At 52.2% G+C, this 21,493-nt stretch overlaps 1 protein-coding gene across 2 annotated transcripts; it reads right to left on the bottom strand.

The window, feature by feature from the left end:
• Window positions 1-638: 638 nt before the first annotated feature.
• On the bottom strand, window positions 639-19,908 carry ARHGAP25 (Rho GTPase activating protein 25). Of its 2 annotated transcripts, none has more exons than XM_032712454.1 (11): window positions 19,414-19,908; window positions 14,706-14,890; window positions 12,074-12,161; window positions 11,536-11,655; window positions 9,135-9,342; window positions 6,209-6,341; window positions 5,728-5,801; window positions 5,035-5,156; window positions 3,988-4,181; window positions 2,917-3,491; window positions 639-2,357 (listed from the first exon to the last, which is right to left on the bottom strand). In XM_032712454.1, exons 1-11 carry the CDS (start codon window positions 19,817-19,819, stop codon window positions 2,147-2,149), a joined length of 2,316 nt encoding a protein of 771 aa, XP_032568345.1. In that variant the 5' UTR covers window positions 19,820-19,908; the 3' UTR covers window positions 639-2,146. The 2 variants fall into 2 exon arrangements, with proteins under 2 accessions (XP_032568345.1, XP_032568346.1); XM_032712455.1 differs by having other exon boundaries at window positions 19,569-19,742.
• Between the last annotated feature and the right edge of the window lie 1,585 nt (window positions 19,909-21,493).

Genomic DNA, 21,493 nt, shown 5'->3' on the forward strand with positions numbered 1-21,493 from the left:
GGAGCTCACCTTGGAAGGTGGTTAAGCCTGGTGGAGGCCACCCTGCCCTCCTTGGGGCCCTTCTCCACGATGCCCATCCCTCTGAAAAGCTGTGGAGCTCTGCACCAGCACACCCAGGCCTGCTGGTCCAATGCTGGGGGCTACTGAGATCCTCACTGAGATTTCACATCACTAGGACTGAGATTTGAAAAATTTTAATCAGATTTGAAACCTTATACTCAAGTTTGAAACCTCTGGAACTCAGATTTGATCCCTAGAAGAGCAGAGGACCTTGGCTGTGGATCCTTGGGAAGGCACTGGGATTTTGCACATTTTGCCCACACAGGCCTCCAGAAGGTTCAATTCCATGGTGTGAAGGTTTGTGGACAGGGCAGTGAGGAGCTGTGTAGTCTTTGGGGATCCCATGGAAAGGAAGGACAGCCAGAGTCAGCATCTATATGTCCAATGAGTTATTTATGGGTTGGATTTTTAAATGCAGCTCAACTTTACAAATCTCTCCCTCACCAGTACTTTATACCCACAGCTGAGCAAAGGTGGGTTCAATGCACCAAACTGAATCTGAGACTGAGTCTGGACTCAGTCTTAGGGCTAAACAAGACCCCCCCCACACCCCCAGCAAGGCTGAGAAAAGCAAGTGCTTTATACCCAGTATTGACTTATTCTCCAACAATGTTTTCCCACTCCCATCTCCCTTTGTTTCACACAGTTTCCTCTGTGTCCCTTCCTCTCAACAGTTCTTTTTCCTCCCCAGGCTCTGTCAGACAGCTCTGCAGCCTGTCTTGAACATTATTTTTGCCTAATCAAAGCCAAGGCCTCAGTAGCATGAATCCAGTGTTTTGGGATTCACCTCCCTGTGCCTGGCACAGACACACATGGTTGGTCCTGCTTGAAAACTCCTGCAAGTCTCCATGGTTTTCTCTTTTCCATCTCCACGAAGGCTCTGTGCTGAGCTGAGCTTGGGTGTTGCTCTTCCCCCTTCTCAACATAAATGAGGAGTGAAAGGTTTTCTTCAGTCCTGCTATTTTTCTTTCCTCCCCCAAAAAGCTTTGGCAACACCGTGGTACTGCTGGAACCACGACTTGCTGGCAGGAGTGGGAAGAAGCAGACAAAGTCATAAATAGTCACAATGGGATTTTTGGGTCCAGTTTGTCTTTATGGTGGTGGCAGTAGGTGCTGGGGAGAGCCCCAACGTCATGGTTGGGGTGCAAACCCAGGTTTTCACCAGTTGGCTGAGGAAATCCTATTCTGTGCTATAGAAACAGTGAGAAACCAAAGCAGGGGCAGTAAATAAATCCAGATCTGTCATTCCTTGAAAACTGCCCATCAGGGAAATTGTAGCAGCCCCATTTTCTGTGCTGGGAAAGTTGCTGACGGACTCCCTCTACACAAAGATCTCTGAGTAGGGGTGTGTGAAAGTGCTCTCCAAAGCTTTGTCAGCTCTGCTGGATTTCTGTGCATGTGGGAACAGCAACTTCAAATACCTGAACAGCCTCTGAACTGAAGAGGTTTCTGTGATATTGGGATTTTCCAGCTGGAGCCTTGGTGTTGATGATCACAGCAGGTGATTCCGCAGGAGATCTTTGATTGACCTGAGGAGCTCTTTGGGCTTGTCCTGCTCTATAAGAGCAATAACCAGCTGTGGGATCAACATGACAACCTCAGCTGAGGTGCTGAAGCATTTGCAGCCCACCAGGCAATGAGCTGTGCCATCCTGGACCCTGGGGCTCCTCTGTTTTCCTGGATCCAGGATTCATGGATGTTTTGCACGGTGGGCATCCCCAGCAAGGCACCAGGGGGCTGGAGGAGGGATTTCTTTCTGTAAAGGCAAAACGTGTCCCTCACCCAAACTCCAACGTGCAAGATATTCTGACTGAGCAGCAGGAAGTATTGGCCCGTTCTCCAGGTAACTTGAGCAGCTGAAAGAGGAGTTGAGATAAACACACCAAAAAAAGCTAAAGGATATTTTTGAAAGTTCCATTTTCAGAGCATTAACCAGCCTCTAAACTCTTTACTCCTCCCTCCAAATGGGCCCGTGGTCGGTAGCAGGACACTGGACGATACAAGTCCCTGGCTCTGAACCTGCTTGGAAATTCCTGTGGATTTGTGCAGCTGCATTTTGTGCCTGTGCAAAGCTGGGTGTCTCCTCCTAGTTGGTTTTGGTATCAGTTTTGCCTGTGGGTTTACTTAATTTTTTTATCTCCTCCTCAAGCTTCTTGTTTTTCTTCTCCACTTCCTCCCGCGAGCGCTCCACGTTCATCAGCTTCAGCTCCAGTTCCTCAGACTTCTTCTTCTCCTTCTCAATGTCCTGGTTCAGCCTCACCACCTTGGCCCAGACTTCGTAGTTTTCCTTCTGGAGACTGCAAAGAAAAATGGAGCATGAAAGGATTGGATCAGAAAAGTGCTGGAAAACCATCATTTGGCTCTTAAGGAGTCCGACCTCTGTGTCATTAAGGAATAAAACAAGCCAAAGGTCCTGCCCTGATTCCCTCAAATGATGCAATAAGTCAATATGTGTATTGATCCTGTGATAATATAATCATTATATGATGGTTACAACTAACAGTGTCATAATGCTACTACTGAACTCTGGAGAGCATGATGGTAAAGATTAAGGTAATAACAGGAATTATGGCAGTTTGATTATGGCAGGAGCATTGCAGTGCCATACCATAATGTGATAAGAAATATAAAGTATTGATATTGTGGTAATTTAACAGTAGCAACAATGTCATGACAGTACAGTACACACAGTACAATGATTTTTAGAGAGCCTACTAAATACTGTACTTTACCATTAATCATTACTCTTGCATACTGTATAATATTATTGGTACATAAATCTGGGCAATATTTGCTGTCACCACCCGAGTTGCAGATTTCCTGCTCCCCAGAAAGCAGCTTCCTGCAGGGAGTTACCTCTTGATTTGTTCCTCGTAGTCATTTTTCTGCGCTTCCATCTCTTTTTCCAGCCTAAGGACCGTGTGTTGCAGGAACTCCCTGCTCTCCTGATCAGGCTTGGGCACCTCAGCGGCGGGACTGGCTGGTTCCTGTGGCTCGTGGCTGGGGCTGGGGCAGGGCAGGAATTCCCTGTCGGAGATGCTGCCGGAGGGGCTGGGGCTGGAGCCGCTGCCGTCCCCGCTCTCCGGCGGGGAGGGGGGAATGCTGTCGCAGGTCGCAGCCCGGTGGAGGTCGAGCAGCTTAAAAAGATCATGAGACAACGTTCTCTTGTGTCCATCGGGGACCACGGAGCGGGAGCTGCTCCCGGGGGAGCTCTTCCAAAAGTCACTGGCAAAGACATCCCTTTTCTCCGGGCTGCCTTTGTCCCCCGGGGCAGCCGCTGCCAGGAAGGACTTTCTGTTAGGTAAAGTCTGAGTTCTTTTCCTTGGCTGCATTTTCCACATTCCCAGGGTATCTTTGGGCTCCTTATCTTCCCTGGGGGCACTTGAGCTCGCAGCTGGTCCAGGGGCGTCGCTGGAATTCGGGTCATCCCTCTGGAAAGCAGAGCATGGCATTAGGAGAGGCTGGCCCTGCCCTGGCAGCAGACAGGTTGTAGCCACTGCTGGCACTGCAAGGTTTCCAAAAGGCACATTTGAACACAGCCACAGTTTTCCATTAAAATTATTTTAGACTGGACCCTGCTTCCCATTAAAAAGAACTTTTTGCGGAGATTTCTTCTGAGAAAAGCCTTTAATCCTCAGTGTTTTGCCTTCACCAGCCTGAACTGAAAAGGTTTTGTCTGTTCAGCTGTTTAGATGAAAAGCATTGGGAATTTTCATTTTTCTCAGAATAGTAGATTTTCCACAGGAAAGTGGAAAGTTTACCTACATCATTTTCCTGATGTAAATATTCCAGAGCTGACAGATACAGCTCTTCCCCCTTTTAACAGCAAGTGCTTTTAGTGGCTCACTGACCTGCCAGAGCCCATAATAACTAATCACACATTTAATAAACATGGGTGTGATTGTTTCCCTGGGGATCTGTCCTTACCATTCGCCTCTGGATCACGGCCTTGGGCACGGCAGGGTCCTCTGCAGCCCCCCAGCCCACGGAGCTGCGAGGGACAGGGGCTTTCTTGTCATTTTGGGGGGCAGGTGGGGAGAGTGGCACATCCTTGGACAGGGGGAAGAGGTTTTCGTGGTCACTGATCATCACAGTCATCACCTTCTGCACCCGGGGAGTGCCTGGAGGGATGAGAGATTGTCAGGGACAAACCCAACACAAAGGGATTCCTTCATCCACACTGGGATGTTCTGGTTGGGCTTTCGGTGTCTAAAATGGAGCTGCAGGTGAAGACAAGGAGCAGGATCATAAAGACAAATAAAGGGAGGGATTTTTATATTGCCTTTTATTCTATATCAACCTATTAATATATTTATTGGTATAATTATAAATATACCATATTTATAATATATTATTATGTAATTATAAATATTAATATTTAGACATTATTTTTATGTATATATTAATAGCAGGAGTAAGATATGGAGCAACCAAGCTGTGAGTCTGCTCAGCTGCACCAGGCCACAATGTGTTCCCCTTTGGCTCAACAGCCAAGCCCAGGTTTGGGGTGTATGAATATCTGGATAATTTGCATATGAAGTCTGTAGAATAAAGCAGCCTTTGGCCTTATAACTTCTTTTATCAGCTCTGTTACATCTGTCCCTGCCCACAGGGTTACAGTTTGGCTCAGCTAAACACTACTTTCTCTGCGTTTCCTTTGTTTCTCTTAGAAGAATTTGACACCTTCCTGCTCTAAGCAACAGAAATGACCTCACCAAATTCCTGAATTGTTTGAGCTCTCTGGAGAGAACAAACAGTGCAATTCCAAACAGGTTTTTGTCACCATCAACACCTTTACAGCCACTTACACATGGCTTCACTCTGCTCTGCTGTTCTTTCTGTGCCCAGGCCCGTTTCTGGCTGATATCCATTGGTCCATCCATAGAAAAATTGCAGTTTCAAGATTGTGGATGCACCTGAGTATTCCAGCATGCCATGTGCTCCTACGCCAATTATCCCAGGAGTCCCTTTTACCTCTCATAATAGTTGCAGGATCCTCTATCTTGGGTCTGATGAGGTTCACTCCGATCACTGTTGCCAGGTTATCCACACTCATCTTGTTGACATTGGAGTTCAACTGTATTTCGTGTAGAAACCTGCCAGAATTCAGGGGTAAATATTTCCCATCAGAGGAGGAAGGTTGCAAAAAGCCTTACACACCCATTGGTATAAATCCTGATTTTATCTGATCCTTCAGCTCTTCCTCTCAGTCACAAGGACAGAAAGAGTTCACCTTAGAACAGCGAACTGGAGCTGGGTCTGACTGGTATCAGAATAAAACTCACCATGTGATGAGCTGCTCACCTCCAAAACAAACCAAAAAGGAAGGGAAACCCCCAATAAACCTCAGAATAAACCCACCCAGGGTGGGTGAAACTCAGAGGTTGTGGTGCACCAGGTTTTGTCCAGGAAAACTGCACCTGATTTTAATTCTCAGGGATTTTTAAGTGAGTTTTAGGGTAGTGATTTATGCTCAAACACTGTCGAGGTGTTTATCCCTGTGCCTGAAATTCTCCCTCTGCAGAAGTCAGGATCTGGTGACTCAATGGGAACCAAACCATGGCTTTAGAAGACTCTGCCTGAAGGAGGCAGCTTTGGCCTTTGGGGTGACAATTCTGCTCCCCAAGACCAAATCTGAGCTGTCCATACCCTGTGCACAGCACTGACCTGCAGATGTAGCTGAGGAGGTTGTAGTTGTCTCGGGGAAGGAGGGACAGTTGCTTCAGGAGCTCCTGATGGCCCTAAAGGCAAGTAAAGAAACAGCTCTAGAAAGATTCACAGATATACATGGACTCAAGAACAGCTCTTGGTCACTCCATCCACCCTTGTATGCTCCTGCCTCCTGGTGATTCCCAGTCCCCGTCCCTGGGAGTGTTCAAAAAACACGTGGATGTGGCACGTGAGGATGTGGTTTAGTGGTGAACGTGGTGGTGCTGGTTGATGGTTGGACTTGACGATATTACAAATCTTTTCCAATCTTAACAACTCCGTGATATTATGGTTCTCTTGTCATTTGCTCTCCTTGGAAGTCACATTTCTCCATCAGACCAAGCATGGACACGGAGAAGTTCCGTAGGGAGCACAAAGCCCTGGGTATGAAACACAGCTGGTTTTGAGGCCAGAAGGAGCAAAACAGAAACATCTCTACCTTTGTCTCATCAGCATCCAGTGCCTGCCCACAGAGCAGGAAATCCTCGTACTGCGCCCAGGGCACGACGGGCTCCGGCAGCTCCCGCAGGTACAGCTTGAACAGGGAGGCCACAGTGTGAACATCCGTGTCCCTGCAAGGTGCAAAGGGTCCTTCAGGTGACACTCAGCCCCAGAAGGTCCCAGCAGGGGAGCAAACCCTGCCCGTGGCTCCGTTTGAGCTCCGTGCACGGATGTGGACACAGGGAGATGTAAATGGGGAGGGCACCCCAAGCCAGGGAATGGCCCCAGCTGGCAGGAGAGTAAAGGCTTGCTGGAGGTTTTCACTACCATGGGTCTGATAGGTCCCAGTGTCTGAGCTGGGATAGCCAGAAATTCAGTAAAAGGGCTCCTGTTCTCTCCCAAGACCGAGTTCTGAGCAGGCACAGTCACTGCCTCAGCTCTCCCCAGCTGCCCTTCCCTGCCCCCGGGCCCTGGCACACAGTCCCTTTCCTTGGCTGCTCCATCACGATTTTGGGCAAAGCAGGAGCCAAGGCAGCAGCAGCTGCCCCTGGCACGACACAGGCCCCTCTCCTGGTCAGACACTGTTGTTTCCATCTCTCCCCTTCACACTCTAAAACTAAAATCACTTTTCTTCACCCACTGGACAGCTCTGAAGCCACGTTATTTAATGAATGGGAGCTGAATATCTGCAGTTCTACACTGGCTATGGTTGCTGCAGTCAAATGATTAAAAAAACCAAGAAAAAGTAAGCAAAACCCTTGTCCCACCTTCCCACTCCTTCAAGCAAAGCCATCCCAGCCCACACTGGGCTCTGGAGGGTTTGTGTGCCCATCCTGGTGCTCCATGTTTGGCCACAGTCCCCACTGTGGGGCTTCAGATCCTGTCTCAGACCAGCAGCAGTTACTGGGGCTGTTCTGCTGGGACAGATGTTTGCAGCTTCGCAGCCCCTGGAGTTGACATTATGTCAAAAGGACACTGTCAAGATCAGAAGCCTCTAATCTGACCCACCTTGAAGTCGCTGAACTGTTCTAAACTTCGAGCAAAAATCCCCCAGGTCAGTTATTTTTAGGATTGGTTTGGGGTCTAAAACACCATTATTTTTAACAAATGCACATGAACATGAAGGGATTTTTTCAGAGCTATATTTTTGTAGGGCCTACTAATACACACGATTTAGTCATCCTGGGTGCCTGGACTGCAACAGCAGTTTTCTAACACTCCCCAACTCAGTCCAGGGTGAGTGTGCCTGTGAAAACCCAAACAGGCAGCACAGAAGGTTGAGCCAACACCTTGCTGCACTCAGGTCACTCTGAACCCTGTTATTTGCTTTCCTTCTCACCAGGAAAATGTTTTGGTTGAGGTGCCAGGGGATTGCAGTCCTCCTGGCACCACCATGGGATGTCATTCCCAGCCCTGTGGGACAGGGGGGACATCACAAGGTGCTGGGAAAGGGCTGAGCTCCCTGGCCAGGCCCTGCTGGAAAAGTTCTGCAAAAACTGGAAAAAGGCTTCACCTTCTCATGGCCCCCCACAGGTTCCAACAGGAACAGACTGAGTGCCCAGGAAGTGAGAAACATTCAGCTGCAAAGCCACTAGTGGGATGTTTTCCCTCCCCAGCTTTGACTTGCAGGGGGATTTAGGTCAAGGTGCTGGGATTTCTCCTAACAAAACTGGATTAAAGCAGGAAAAGTTTTATGGTAGGGACAGGTGAACAGACAGAGGAGGCCCCTGCACACCACTTAAACAAGGTGTTTTGCACAAAAATCCAGGGAAGCTCCTGGGTTTGGGGCTCCCCTCCCATGAACATCCCAGGTCTTGCTGGCAGCTCTCAGGGCTCAGGTGTTGCCACAGGGAGCGGCTCCCAAATTCTGCCCATGGCCAGTGTCACCCTCACACACAGCAGTAGCCTGGGCACTCCTTGTCTCGGGTCTGGTGGGCAGGACAAGGCAGGAATTGAGCCCAAACCCTCGCTTTTGGTGCCGTGCAAAGGCAGGACCCACTTTTCCATTATTGCAGGTCCAGGATCATGGATTTCACCAGCACAAACTGCCAGGTGAAACCCCATCACAGGTGAACAGGACAGGGTGGGAACTGAGGGGTGGAATTCCTTATGGAATTGAGGCCAAATCCAAGGGGTTCAGGTGGAGTAGGTGGGAAACTCCCTTGGAGACAGGGAGGCACCTGAGGGGCAGCTGCATCCCTTTGGGATCCCTTTGGGAAAGGAAGCACCAGGGCTTTACCCTCCTCCTCTCACTTTGCACAGGCCATAGCAGAGGTAGCAGTTGCAAATGTCTCTCTCCAAAGCCTCTCCAAGACCCATGAGCAGGGACAGGCAGCTCTCCCAGATTCAGGGAATTCTCCATTTCCTCTCGGCCCTGCAGAGGAAGAGGGTCAGGGGGGCCTGACCTGCCTTGCAACAGCAAAAATCTCTCACATCTCTGTGTGGTGTTGTAGGGAAAGGCAGCAGGAGGAAAATATCATGGCTGTGGGCTGGCAGGGAGAGGAATAACTTCTGCTGTGCATCAGGGTGTTCTCTGAGCTCATTTAGGATCCTCCTCTTGCTCTGCTTTCTCTAAACCCTCAGCTGATGGGCAGTGCAGGCTCTTCCCTTTGCTCCTTCCTTGGCTGCTCCTGCAAATCCTGATTGCTGCCCTGTGCAGGGCTAAGGATTGGACTCCATGACCCTTGTGGGTCCCTTCCAGCTCAGCACATCCTGTGATTCTGTAAATGCTTTCCTTTATTTCCATGAATCTCATCTCAGCAGCCCCTGACTCTGCCTGTGCCTCCCTTCGTGGTTTCTGCTGAATCCTGTCTCCTGGTCAAGCCCTTCTGGAGGGTCCAGGTTTCCTGCAGAGCATGCAGGGGGGTCAGACTGGCTGCTTTTTCCTGGGGTTTGGGAGCGGGAGAGGGGGAAGGCAGCGTTACCTGTCGAAGGACGGCCTCTCCCCGGCGTCGAAGGCGTCCCGGAGCTGTTTGACCAGGTTGTCCTGGCCGGGCAGGCGGAAAATCCCCTCCTCGCTCAGCCCGTGCTCCCGGATGAACTCGGCACATTTCTGCACCAGGATGGGCACCTGGGGCTGCCCAAACTTCTGCTCGTAAGCCATGGTCTCTGCCAGGCGCTGCCCAAACACCGCTGGGGAGAGGACACACGGTCAGAGGGGCCCAAAGCTCAGCTTAAAGGCTCAGCACCCACCCAAGGGGCTCCCTGCAAGTGCTCCAGCAGCACCTGCTGCTCTGACAGCACAGGACACACCAAGTGCCTGCAAACTTTTTAAACCTACACTCAAACCCAGGAAAGTTTCTGGAAAAGTCTTTGCTGAGATAAAGTTCCACAGAAAGCAGAACTTTTTTCCCAAAGAAACGACAGTGAAACAAAACCTTGTTCCTCCTCTGAATAATTCACAGTTCTTGAAACAATTAAAGCCAGGCAGTGAGCCTTGGGTTTTGCCTGCCTAGAAGCAGGGTCCTGATACAGAAGGAGACAGGAGCAAGGCACAGGGAGGGAAGGCAAGGTGTAAAAAGCACAGAAATAAGAACGAATCCTTGAAGGGATTTGGAGCTGGAATTCTCACTGATCTAGTTGCTCTTTTTCCCTCTTCCCCTCCAGAAACTCCCCTGTGCGAAGGAACAGCAGAGTTCCACAGAGGGTAGTACCTTTCCTTTGCAGAAATGGCTTTTTCCTCCTGAACTCCCAGCAAAGGGAACATTGGGTGGTGGGAAGGCAGCAGCCTTCAACCCAGCTCTTCCTCCTCGGAGCCTGGGCCATGAGCAGACAGATCCCAACTCCAAGTGGCTCTGGGATATTAATGGCACATGGTCCTCTGGTCCTCTATCACATTTGTGCCCCAGCAGTGCCTTGATGTGTTCACTTTGTGCTCTGAAGGCTGAAATAACTCCTGTGCATCCTCCAGCCCAGGAAAATGTAGGTGAACACCCTCATCTGGAAGCACAAGGCCTGTCAGCACCTGCCTGGTCATGGGGGTTTTTCACTTATCACTCGCTTACACTTTTAAATAAATAATATAAACCTGACACTGTGCACAGGAAAAGCAAATATCTTCTTTTTTTTTTCCTCTCTGCTTTGGTAGCTGATAATGGTTTGGTTATTTGACTGCAGGCTGGCAGATTTGTTAATCTGGGGACACCACCCTAATGTTAGAGGGTGACAACCAGCCCTGCAAAACCTTCCAAGATTTTGGAGATGCTTTTGCTGTTTCTTCACACTCTGCAGCTTCTCTGCTTCTTGGTGAGCAACAAGCTCACAGTGAGTTGGGTCACAGGGCTGCCAAAACCTCCACTGCACAGTGGATTGCTCTAAAACCTCGTGTTGCCTCAGCTCACACTGAAGCGAAAAACCTAAAGTGTGAGTTTTGGGGTCTGTTAACCCAAGTATTCCCATAAAATGCAACTCCACAGTCCCTGACTTCTCTGCTGTCCTCAGGGGTGTCTGTGCTATTATAAATGACATTTTCTGTCTTATAAAGTCACTTCATCCCTCTGGAAGGAACCAACAGCCTCCTAAGTTCAAGTAGGGATCAGGTGTGGAGTTGTTATTAAGTATCAGAGCCAAGTGGGGCAATGCCCTGAAAATTTCTGGCTCACAATCCTCAGTTCACTGGGTGGTGCTGCCCTGGGGGAGGCACAGCCTGGTTCAGTTTAGAGGCAGAAAATCCTCATAGGAAAAGGCTGGATAGTTCATCCTGATGGGAAAAGTGGATGGAGTGACCTTTGCTGCTTCTTTTGTGGTTTCATCTGTGGTGTCAAATTTACAGTGTGATCCTTTCTGATCCATCCATGCTTTATAATGGAATAACTGCCTGGCCGGGGGTCTGGAAGAGGATCTCGGGACTGGAAGAGAAGACCTGGGGCTGAAGGGTGCCTGAGTGTGTGGCCAAGGCAGGCTGGAGAGAAAATGGGGGCAGAAAGGTTGGGGTGAGCAAGAAAAGCTGGAAGAAAAGCAAAGCAAAATGAGGAGATTGGCTGGTGAAAGGCAAGATTTTTCAACGCTTTTATCCCCGAATGGGAGTTGTTTTCAAGAACAACTTTTTCAGGGTCAGTAAATCAATGAGGAAGTCGGCAGAAGAAGATGAAACCAGCCCAGAAATGTTCATTCATGCTCAGCTGCCTTTTCCTCAGCACTGCCTGCGTTTGCAGCAGCCCCAGCACCAGGGTCTGCTCCAGGTTTCGAGGGCACCACAAGTGACACAGCTCCCTTTTCCAGTGCCAAAGATTTGTGAGCCCAGCTTTGAAATCCTCGCCCAGAAGTGCTTCAGACCACAGGACAGCAGGAGATCACCCCTCCCAGAGCTGCCCTGCCCCCCTTTACCTCCTGAGGCCGAGCCCAGCACACGCCGGATGGATTTGACCCACTCCTCCATCTCACTCTGGGAGCTGGCCATGAGCACACAGGGGTCCTGCCCCGCCCGGGGCTGGTCTCCAGCCACCCCTGCAAAAAATAACATTCATGCATCATTTATGGAGGGCACTGGAGGAGAGGAGACACACTTGCTGCTTTCTTTGCTAAATGCCTCTGGCTCCAGATTTCCCCGTTAACGTCTCCCTGGAGGCAAAGGAAGCAGAGCTCTGGCACTTCCCTTGAGGAAGGTCTGCAAGAAGGGAACAGAAACTACTGCACTTTGCAGCTTGGCAAGGCTCCTTCTCACCATGGGACATGGGCACTGACACAGGGCCCTGCTCCAGCCCTGAATATTGAAAGTGAGATATTTATTTTCACACGAAACAGCACTGTGGGGACCTTGGAAAAAAGTGGGAGCAAAAGGACTGGGAAAAAGACTTGCCCAGATGATTTTGGGTGAACAGTCCAGCCTAAAAGTGTGCAACAAAGAGGAGTGAGGCTTCCTCACCTGGGATGATTTCAAAGATGAATTTCCCTCCTTCCTCTGGGTTGCTGGCCACCTCCTTGATGGTGCTTCCCTGGAGGGGCAGGCAGCCCTAGGACAGAGCAGAGCAGAAGCTGAAAATACCTGTGTGCCACCTCTGCAAGGCCACACAAACGTGTGTCAGCACGGAGGGCAGAATTCCTGCTTTCAAACAGGTTGCAGGAGCTGTATTTCATATATTTGATAGATAGATAGATAGATAGATAGATAGATAGATAGATAGATAGATAGATAGACACTAGAATGGCTTTTCAAACAATAAGGGCCACTTCTTAAATGCCAGCTTTTCCAATGAAGTGATTCTCAGAATGAAAAAACTGCTTCTTTTGCTCTTTCTTTTTTTTTTCTTCATTCTCATGCTTTTTTAGCCCCTGTTGGGAGTGGAAGGAGAGAGAACAAAGGAGAAGGGACTTGGCAAAACAACAGAGGATCCTCTTTCTGCTGTGATGGAGCAGGAAAACTGTTCCTTTAAAACAGCATCACTTAAACCCAAAAACCAACCCAAAGCTGGCAGGAGAAGAGAAGAGGAAAAGAAGAAAAGGGATGGGAAATCAAAAATTGAAGTGGAAATCAGCCATTCTGTTGGACCTTCTCTCCCCTGGCTGTAGGAGCTGGTGGAGGGGCTGGACTGAGTCAGCCCTGGAGGCCTCCCAGGGCAGGAAATGAGGCTGTGCCCCAGAAATGAAGTTTCTCAGTGATTTCAGACTCCAAGAGCCTGAACTGCAGCTGCATCCATCAGAACCTTTGATGGATCCATCAGAATCTTTGATGGATCCATCAGTATCACTGATGGGATCAAAGGGGCTCAAACTACCTCAGGGTGGTGCCACAGGGTCACAGCCAGAGCTGCCAAAAGTGCCATGAAGAGCCATCAGCTTCTCCCAGCACTTTCTGTTCCCACATCCCATTTACAGGGGAGGGAGCTCCTCCTCCCCATCACCCTCAAATGGGGCAAAGCCAGAAATGGGACCTGGATCCCCCCTGTGGGGGGGATCCTCCCCCACCCCGAGGATCCACTGATCACCTTCCCTTTGGGGAATGTTTTCTATCTTTTGCTCCTGGTGACATTTCCTCCAGAAAACTGCTTTTCCCTGGAATTTCTCCAAATGAGGAAAAGGTGGTGGACGCTCAAAGAGCAAGTTACAATGTGGATAAAACAAATGAAAAACTAAAAAGTTATCCATATAAATTTGGGAAACCACTTGATTTCTTCCAGGCAGGTGTGCTGTGATGCATTCCCTGAGAAATGGTTTATATGGGGTGGATGGAGGGTTGTTAGAGCCCGGAGGGGCCGAGGGTGGGATGGTGCTCCCAGGGGTCCAAGGGTGGGATGGTGTTGCCAGAGGGGGCTGCAGACTTTGGGCACTGGTGCAGACATTCAAATCCTGCCATAGTGAATGATCACACTCCAGTTGTGTGCAGCAGAGCAGGTGCTTGTTGTGCTCTCCTGAGGACCCCATAAAAGCACCAGAACTGCTCTGAATCCGAGTGCTCAGCAGGTTTGCAGCCTTGTCCCTCAGAGGAAAAGGCACTGGAGGTTTCTGGCCATGCAGGGTGGGCCAGGGCAACACCTGCACCACTGAGGATGGAGCTGGGCTGGGATACAAGCCCACAGGCCAGAGAAACAGAAATTTCCTTCCCTTCCAGCTGCCTCTCCCATGGCAGGAGCTCCCATGGAAGCAGCTGCCCTGGGCTGGCCCCTGCCTAGCCCTCAGCCCTGCCCTGAGCTCTGGCCTGGGCCGAGCCTCACACCCAGGCTATGCTGGAAGTCCCGTGGTTTTTCCCTACAAGCATCCTGTCAGGTGCCTTTCCCATCAAGAGCAGGGCTAAAACCTCTCCCAAAGCTCCCATCCCCTTGTGCACCCAGTGCTGCACCTGCTGCCAGGGAAATTACGTGGATGTGAGGTCTTCTCAGCTCCCTTCTCCTGTCTTGGGAAAAGATAACAGCTTTGCAGTTGCTGACTGGTTTGTTTTTTCCCAGCACCCCAATTCTTGGGCACAGGGGCACCCAGACCTCAGCAGGGCTTGCAGGCATCCAAAGAATTTCAGAGAATAGATGAAGTTCCTCATCAGGATCCTTCATCTCTCTTACTGCCCAGAGGCAGAAAACTCCTTTAATACCCAACTCTAGATCCATCCCAAACCATATCACAGAATCATAGAATCATGGGATGGTTTGGGTTGGAAGGGTCCTTAAAGCTCATCTCATTCTACCCCCTGCCACGAGCAGGGACACTTTCCACTCGCCCAGGTTGCTCCAAGCCCCGTCCAACCTGGCCTTGGACACTTCCAGGGATGGGGCAGCCACAGCTTCTCTGGGCAACCAGTACCAGGGCCTCCCCACCCTCCCAGGGAAGACTTTTTTCCTAATATCTAATCTAAATCTAGTCTCTGTCAGTTTAAAGCCATTCCCCCTTGCCCTGTTACTTCAAACCCTTGTAAATAGTCTTTCCCCCTCCTTCTTTCAGGCTCCCTTCAGGCACTGGAAGGCCACAATTAGGTCACCCTGAAACTGAACAACCCCAATTCTCTCAGCCTGAATTTCCCAACACAGGGGGAGTTTGAGAACCAGCAAAGCCCAGTGGCCTCGTCCTACCTGTGGTTTGGCATCATCCTCATCCTTGTAGTAGTAGAGCTGCTGGCCCTTGAGCACGAAGTACCTCTGCTGCCAGTTCTTGACGATGGAGCGCTGCTTCTTGAGCCAGCCCAGCTTCAGGGGCCGCTCCAGGGCGCTGGGGGAGCCGGGGCGGGGGTCCCCGCTCATCACACTCCTGGATCGGGCTGCCAGGGACACAGAGGGCTGGGATGGGACAGGGGGGCGTGCTGGGGAGTGCTGGGGGGTGGGGGGACACAGGGGACACCGGGGACACCAGGGACGAGCCGCCAGCAGGGAGAGCAGCTCTCGGCCCTACGGAGCAAACCGGCTGAGTGCTCAGAGGAAGTGGCTGCACTATCTGTCAGGCTGTGCTTCCTTTTTCCTGCGTGGGAGTAATTGTCTTGCAAGTGAGAAGAAAATCATTAGCTTTTTTTTGGTGGGTTTTTTGTTGGTTTGTTTGTTTTTTAAATGGGAGTGTGTGTTTTTTCCTACCCACCCCAGCAGAGTGACCCGGCCTGGCTGGGAAAAACTGCCTGGAAGTTGCTCTGGGAGAACCTGATGTTCCCAACAGGGAAGATCTCAAAACTATGGGACTGGAAAGTCTCCAAGGAGGGCAAAAGTGCCAGTGTGGATTTACCACTGGGCAGAGCAGTGTTCCTGTCTCCTGTTTGCACAGATGAGCCCCACTGGTGCCAGGGACCCTGTGCCATCTCTCAGTGCCTCTGTGACAGCAAATGCCTTGGGAGGGATCATTTCCAGAAGGGATTTTTGCCTCTGGACCAGGCACTGCAGCCCCCCAGTGCCAACCCAGCTGGGCAGAGCCAGCATTTACAGCAGGGCAAAAACCATTTCCTGACTCCAGGGAATTGGGCTCCCCTGGCCTCTGCCCATGGTGATCCCCTGAGGTTTTGCATCTCCCCTGCTAAAATGGGGCTGGTGGCACCTGGCTGGGTCCTGCAGGTGAGGACTGTGCAGGATTTGGGCCCCAGAGCCCCGCAGTGGTTCCTGGTAGAGGAGATTTGGGCACAGCCAGAGCTGTGAGGGAAGGGGTGTGACACTGTGGGATGGAGGAATCTCTGCCCCCAGACACCCTCTTCTCCCCATGTTGGCCAGTGGAGCAGAGAACTGCAAGAGCTGCATTAGATATGAACACCAGGAATCCTGGCCTGGGCCTGAGTGCAAAGGAGAACCTGAAAAAAGTGCAAATTCAAAATATCTGTCATTGCCTTGTGATGCTGGGGACTGGGGACACCTGAGCAGATGGCACATGGCACAGACAGCCCCAGGGAGCACCAACCTGAGAACACTTGGCCCCCAGGGCCGAGCAGGGCAGGTGCTTCAGGGGGTGCTGCAGTTCAAGTGTGTCCCCACTTTCCCTTCCAAAATCCCCCAGAGCAAGAAACCCCCTGTGTTTTCCCTGGGTAGGCACCCTGAGCTCACCCCCCACTACAAACCTGTCACAGGATTGCAAATCACTTCCCCAAAAATCCCAAAAAGGGTTGTGAATGCCAAAATCAGCCTTCAAAGTGCCACAAGGATGCTGCACATTCAGTGTGGTCCTGCAGAGGATGAGGTTGGAAGCAGGGACCTTCCAAAGGGAATTGCCAGTGAGCTCCCTGGAAAAATGCTGGTACTGGGGATTACCCTGATGAAAAACCTAGCAGGGTTTCCAAATTGCTCCTCCAGCTCTGGCACCTTCTCTGCTCCTTGCCAAAAGATCTGCATTACTCAGATCTCCTAAATATTAGTGATTCCCAGCAAAGTGCTCAGGAGCAGCATCGCTCCCCTCCATAAATCACATCCCTTCCTGTCCTGTGGCTGCTGCTGACTCCTGAGGACAAAGGATTTTTGGGGAATGATCCTCAGGGCCCTGCTTGCCTCCTGTAGGGGCTTATTCCAAAGTGAACCTGTTCAACTCAGAGGGTCCTTAACTCACACCCACTCACACGGGTGGGAATCAGGGATTTGCTCCATCCACCTCCATGTCCAGCCTTCCCCAAAGAGCTCAGCCCAGCAGTGCTGATACTCGAGTAGCACAAGGCTTGGAAGGAGAAATTTTGGGATTTTTATGAAAAATGCAATTGTTCTCTACCCTTTATGGGAGGTATCAACCTCCCTCTAAGCCCATCAGGGTCTGCAGATGGAAAGGAAGCACCCAGTGGGTGCTGCTGCCTGGGGGTCCTTCCTCTCTCAGCCTGGAGCTTAAATTGTCCATCCTTGCTGGAAACCAGGTTTATTTTCTCCCTCCTTGAAGCCTTTCCCAGGTCCATCAGGACTGTGGGTTCAGAGGGGTCCCCTGGGGTCCCTTTTCCTTATATTCAGCCCTTTCAGGATCAAGGTACAGCTGGAGGCCTGGCCTTATCCCTGGCTTAGCTGTGTTTGTGCCCATCCATGTGACCCCGTGTGAACATGGGGCTGTATTTTCCCTCTGCACGAGGCAGCTCTGCCTGAACTTTGGGCTCATTTAGGGCCAGAAGAGCAGTTTTGCTATTTTTACCTCCTCCCCAGCAGTGTCACAGCCCGGCCCCACCTCAGGGCTCGAGCGGAGGCGTGGGGAGGGCCCTGCTCTGGGCCTTGGCTTTGCACAAAATGAGGCTTTTCTGCCCAGTGGAAACTTCTCTGCACTCACAGAACCAGAACCACCAAGGCTGGGGCTCCTTCCTCACCACTTTTATACTTCTCTGCCTTTTGTGGCTGGTGAGACGCCCAGCTCGGGTGTGATGTCCAATTAAGTTGTGATAACCAGCTCAGGTGTGATGCCCAGCTCAAGATTTTAGGTGGGGTGGGCACAAAGCTTTTTCCCAGGCTCTCCTCCCCCTGCCAAGCCCTGCACCCTCAGCTCTGCTCTTCTCTGCGCTCTCATGGGGCAGGAAGGAGCCACCAAGAGCAAACGTGGTACCCCCAAAGCGTTTCCTGTGGCAACCACCTCTGAGGTTCAATATTTCCTCCAAAACATCCTCACTCTCCCTCCAGCCCTGGGACTGGCCACAGCAGGTGTCCTTGTCCTGCTGCCCACCCCCCAGAAGGAGGAGCCCTGTGAGAGGGCACTTGCAGGAGGAATGGCAGAAGGTGCCACCCTGGTGCTCACATGGACATTTGGCTCCTGCTCCGAACCCTGTCCCGGGCAAGAGCCCTCCCTGCCCTCCTGTTGCTCCTGCCCTGCAGGGGGGATAGCGGGGACTTGGAATAAAAACCAGTGAAAGGGCCACAGGAGGTGTCACGGTGAAATCCCAATTGACATAAAGAGCTTTGCAGTTTCCTCAGCACGAGGAAGGAGCTGGTGCCTTGTCCTGGGGCTTCCAGAAGCTGCCTGTGCCACTGCCAGGGCTGGGGATGAGGAGGGGACAGTGTCCTCAAGCCAGGAGGAGCCAGTGAGAGCAGTGACAGCTCATTTGCAATTATTGCAAATGTTTGCAAATACAACTTTCCATTTCCACAAGTAAAGTTACAGCACCCCTGGAGATACACACAGACACCCTCATCCAGCAGCTCACAGCAGCTAGAGGCTGCAAAAAGCACCAGGAATTCCATCACAAGCAGATTTTCTTGGAAAAAAAGAAATTCCTGGTACCAACACAAGTTCAAGCTTCCGTCCCATCTCCACCCTTCACTCCCCTGCAGGCTCAGGGTCCCTTGGCCTTTTTTTCTGAGCTGCTGATTGACTTTACCCATTTCTCCACAGCCTCTGGGCAAAAAAGTATGAATTATCCTGGGAATGGGCAATGCAGGAGTCCAGGATGCTTTGGTGATAACTGTGTGGGGATTTCTTTGTCCTCCTTGAGTTTCTGGGCCACCTGAGGTCTCATTCTGCCCATTACTGGGTGTCTCCAGCCCAGTCAGAGCTGTGCCCCTTCATCTGGGGCTCTGTGTGAATGGAAGGGTTTGGCCACTCCCAGAAAAGTGGGCAGAAATTGAAATAACCTTGCAGGAAAATCCAGACAGGTCAGCCTTGGAATCTGTCTCAGTGGGGAGGAGGCAGAGCCTGGCAGAGACCAGCTGGGTCAAACCTCTGCACAGGGAGAAATCCAGTGTGTGCCTGGGCCGAGTTTGGCACCAGTGCCAGGAGCACGGAGGGCCTTGGCCTCAGTGTGTGCACAAGGCTGGGCTCCTGCGCCCCTTCCTTGACCAACCCATCCTCACCCCGAACCCCTCTCTGGCTGCTTGACCCCAGACCAGGCCCTGCCGTGATATTTTGGCCCCAGAGCCCACACAGGAATCCCACACTCCTTCCCAAAGGGGTTCCCAAGTGGTTCCCATGCGGGAGATGGTGGATGAGAGCCCTGCAAAGCCTGGGCAGAGGCGGGAGGTGGGTCAGGAAATCCCAGCGTGAGGCTGTTCCGTGGCCATGGAAGTCAGAGGGTGAGGCTGTTCCGTGGCCATGGGAGCCCGAGGGCTCCTGGCCCCCGTGAGAGAGAGAAGCAGTGATGCCGGAGTGGGCGCAGATCCCTGAACCAGGGCGAGATTGTTTCCTGCAGCCGGTGCTGTCCCGCTGCCCCTCGGCCCGCTCTGCTCCCCCTGCACGGCTTGGCCAGCAGAACGAGCCCCTGCGCTTTAAACCCCCCCGAGCCCGGATTTCGGAGGGGCAGCAGCCCCACGTTGCCAGGTCTCCCTGCCCCCCCTCCCCCGAGCCGCAGCCCCGGCCCTGCTCCCGCAATGGCCATCGGGGACAACTTTGCAAATCACTTCTTGCAAATCATTTGCAAATCACCTGCGAACCATCCACTGTCTCGAAGGCAGCAGCTGAGGGCCGGGTCCCCCCTCCAAGGCCGCGGCTGAAATCGCAGCCGGGCTTGGCCACAGACACCCCACAGCCCCTGACCATCCCTGCGCACTGACCCCGACACGAGGAAACACCGACGGTACCTATTTTTGCAGGGTCCATTTTCAGGTTGAAATCCCAGTTCCGTGGCAGCTTGAGGGACATTTTGGACCAGGAGGGGCTCTTTTTTTTCCGAGGTGGGCTTGCTTAGGAGATGGGCTGAGCCGCAGCTCCCGTGGTCCCGTGGGGATCCTGCGCCGGGGGTTGATCCCCCCACGAAGAGCAACAGCTCGGCAGGGCTTGATTTGCCAACGAACTTCCTCCTCCTTCTGAGAGCGGCCGAGAACAACCCCATAAAAGTACCTTCCTGCCCCGCTTCCCCGCACAGCTCTGCCCCGGCTGCCCCGACGCCGCTCAGGCGATGCCCGGCGCGCTCCCCTCGCGGCCCCCTGCGCTGGGGGCTCTGAGGGCCCGGCCCGGCCCGGCCTGCCCAGGACGCGCTGCCCGGGGCTCCCCGCGCCCTGCTCGGAGCATTTGAGGAAGTGGGGCCTGTGGGGGCAGCGGGAGCCGCTCGCCGAGGACACGGCCCAGCCCGGAGTTTCGGGAAATGTTTTGCTCAGCAGCAAAGCAGCCCCGGCTGTGGCTCAGGATGATGTGCCTGTCCTGGTGCATCCCCCTGTGCGCACCACGGCGTCCTTTGAGCTTTCTTATTAACTGCTGAGTCCCCACAGCTGGTTTAGGGTTTTACACCCGCATTGTGACAGCAGCGTGAGCCAGATGGGGATGAAATGAGGCAGCTCTTGGAGGAAAGGCTGTGGGGATCGAGCAGTGAGGGCTGGGGGCTCACAGAACTATGGAATGGTTTGGGTTGGGAGGGACCTCAAAGCCCCTCCAGTGCCACCCCCTGCCATGGACAGGGACACCTTCCACTAGCCCAGGTTGCTCCAAGCCCATCCAACCTGGCCTTGGACACTTCCAGGGATGGGGCAGCCACAGCTTCTCTGGGCAAATGTAGGATGTGGACACACCAGCAGCACTGGATCAAGCAAAATCCCTGCCCACAACAGCGGGTGTATCCTGCTTGGTGTTGGTTTTCCTCCAAGGAACTGGCTGTGCATCCCCAAAGCAGCCTGGGATGTGGTTGGACTGAGCTGCAGCTCTTGAGGCGCAGGGAGGAGGCACAGGAGGGTTGTTACAAACACCCAAATGAGCAGTGAGGGGGCTCCAGGCCATGGCAGGGTTCCCCAAGGCCTGACAGAGGCTCCAGCCCCCATCTCCCCCCATCCTGGGAAAGCCCAGACCTTGTGGAGAGGGAAGTTGCCCCAAGCAGAATCAGGAACAGCAACGGGGGTAGCGCAGGGGGACAAACAAGGACGTGGCCACTGGTTCCCATTGTGATTTCCAGCCTAGGGTTGTGCCCAGGATGCTCTGAGCCACTTGCAAAGGCTTTTTTTTTTTGACTTGTAGCATAAGTTGAGAAAAGGAAGGAGCTGGAGCCTGCACTGGGTGCCCAGGTCACATCATGGTGGACCCGCTGGGCTAATTTGGATTAATCACAGCCAAAAAACTACTTTGTTGCTTTGGGCAGTGACTGGAGCCAGCTCAGGGATCCCCAGCTCACAGATTCCACTGCCCAGAGCCCAGAGAACATGACACTGTGGAACAACCCAGCAGAACAGCCCAGAGTGAACGAGATTAACCCAATATCCTGCTTGGGACCCAAACTCCTCAATCAGCTCCATTTCTGCTGTGCCCCAAGCAGAGAATACTGAAGGAGCCCTGAATTAAACACCGTTTTTTCCTCTTAACAATATCAGCAGCCAGCTACAGGAGCTCCAGGGGCTCACACATTTTGAACCCTTTTTTCCCTTCAGCCTGGTCTTTTTACAGCAGCCTGGAGCAGCCCTTTCCCACCAGGCTGGGTGAGCAGGATGTCAGTCACATGGTCCTCTCCCCTCCTCCAGGACAGAAACTGTTTCAGCCCCGAATCCTGCCTTTCAGCCCAGCGCGGTCACACCACAGGGCTCGG

The sequence above is a fragment of the Chiroxiphia lanceolata genome, chromosome 28 (assembly GCF_009829145.1).
Source record: "Chiroxiphia lanceolata isolate bChiLan1 chromosome 28, bChiLan1.pri, whole genome shotgun sequence".
In the NCBI taxonomy this organism is placed as follows: Eukaryota; Metazoa; Chordata; class Aves; order Passeriformes; family Pipridae; genus Chiroxiphia; species Chiroxiphia lanceolata.

What these genes read in the sequence shown, in the direction of transcription:
- ARHGAP25 (XM_032712454.1), bottom strand. Translation starts at nt 19,819, where the DNA reads ATGGGGTTGTTCTCGGCCGCTCTCAGAAGGAGGAGGAAGTTCGTTGGC. An exon ending in AGACAGTGGATGGTTCGCAG is followed by an intron (nt 14,891 to 19,413) that starts GTGATTTGCAAA and finishes TGTCCCTGGCAG; the next exon opens with CCCGATCCAGGAGTGTGATG. An exon ending in CTCCTCAGCTACATCTGCAG is followed by an intron (nt 5,157 to 5,727) that starts GTCAGTGCTGTG and finishes GAATTCTGGCAG; the next exon opens with GTTTCTACACGAAATACAGT.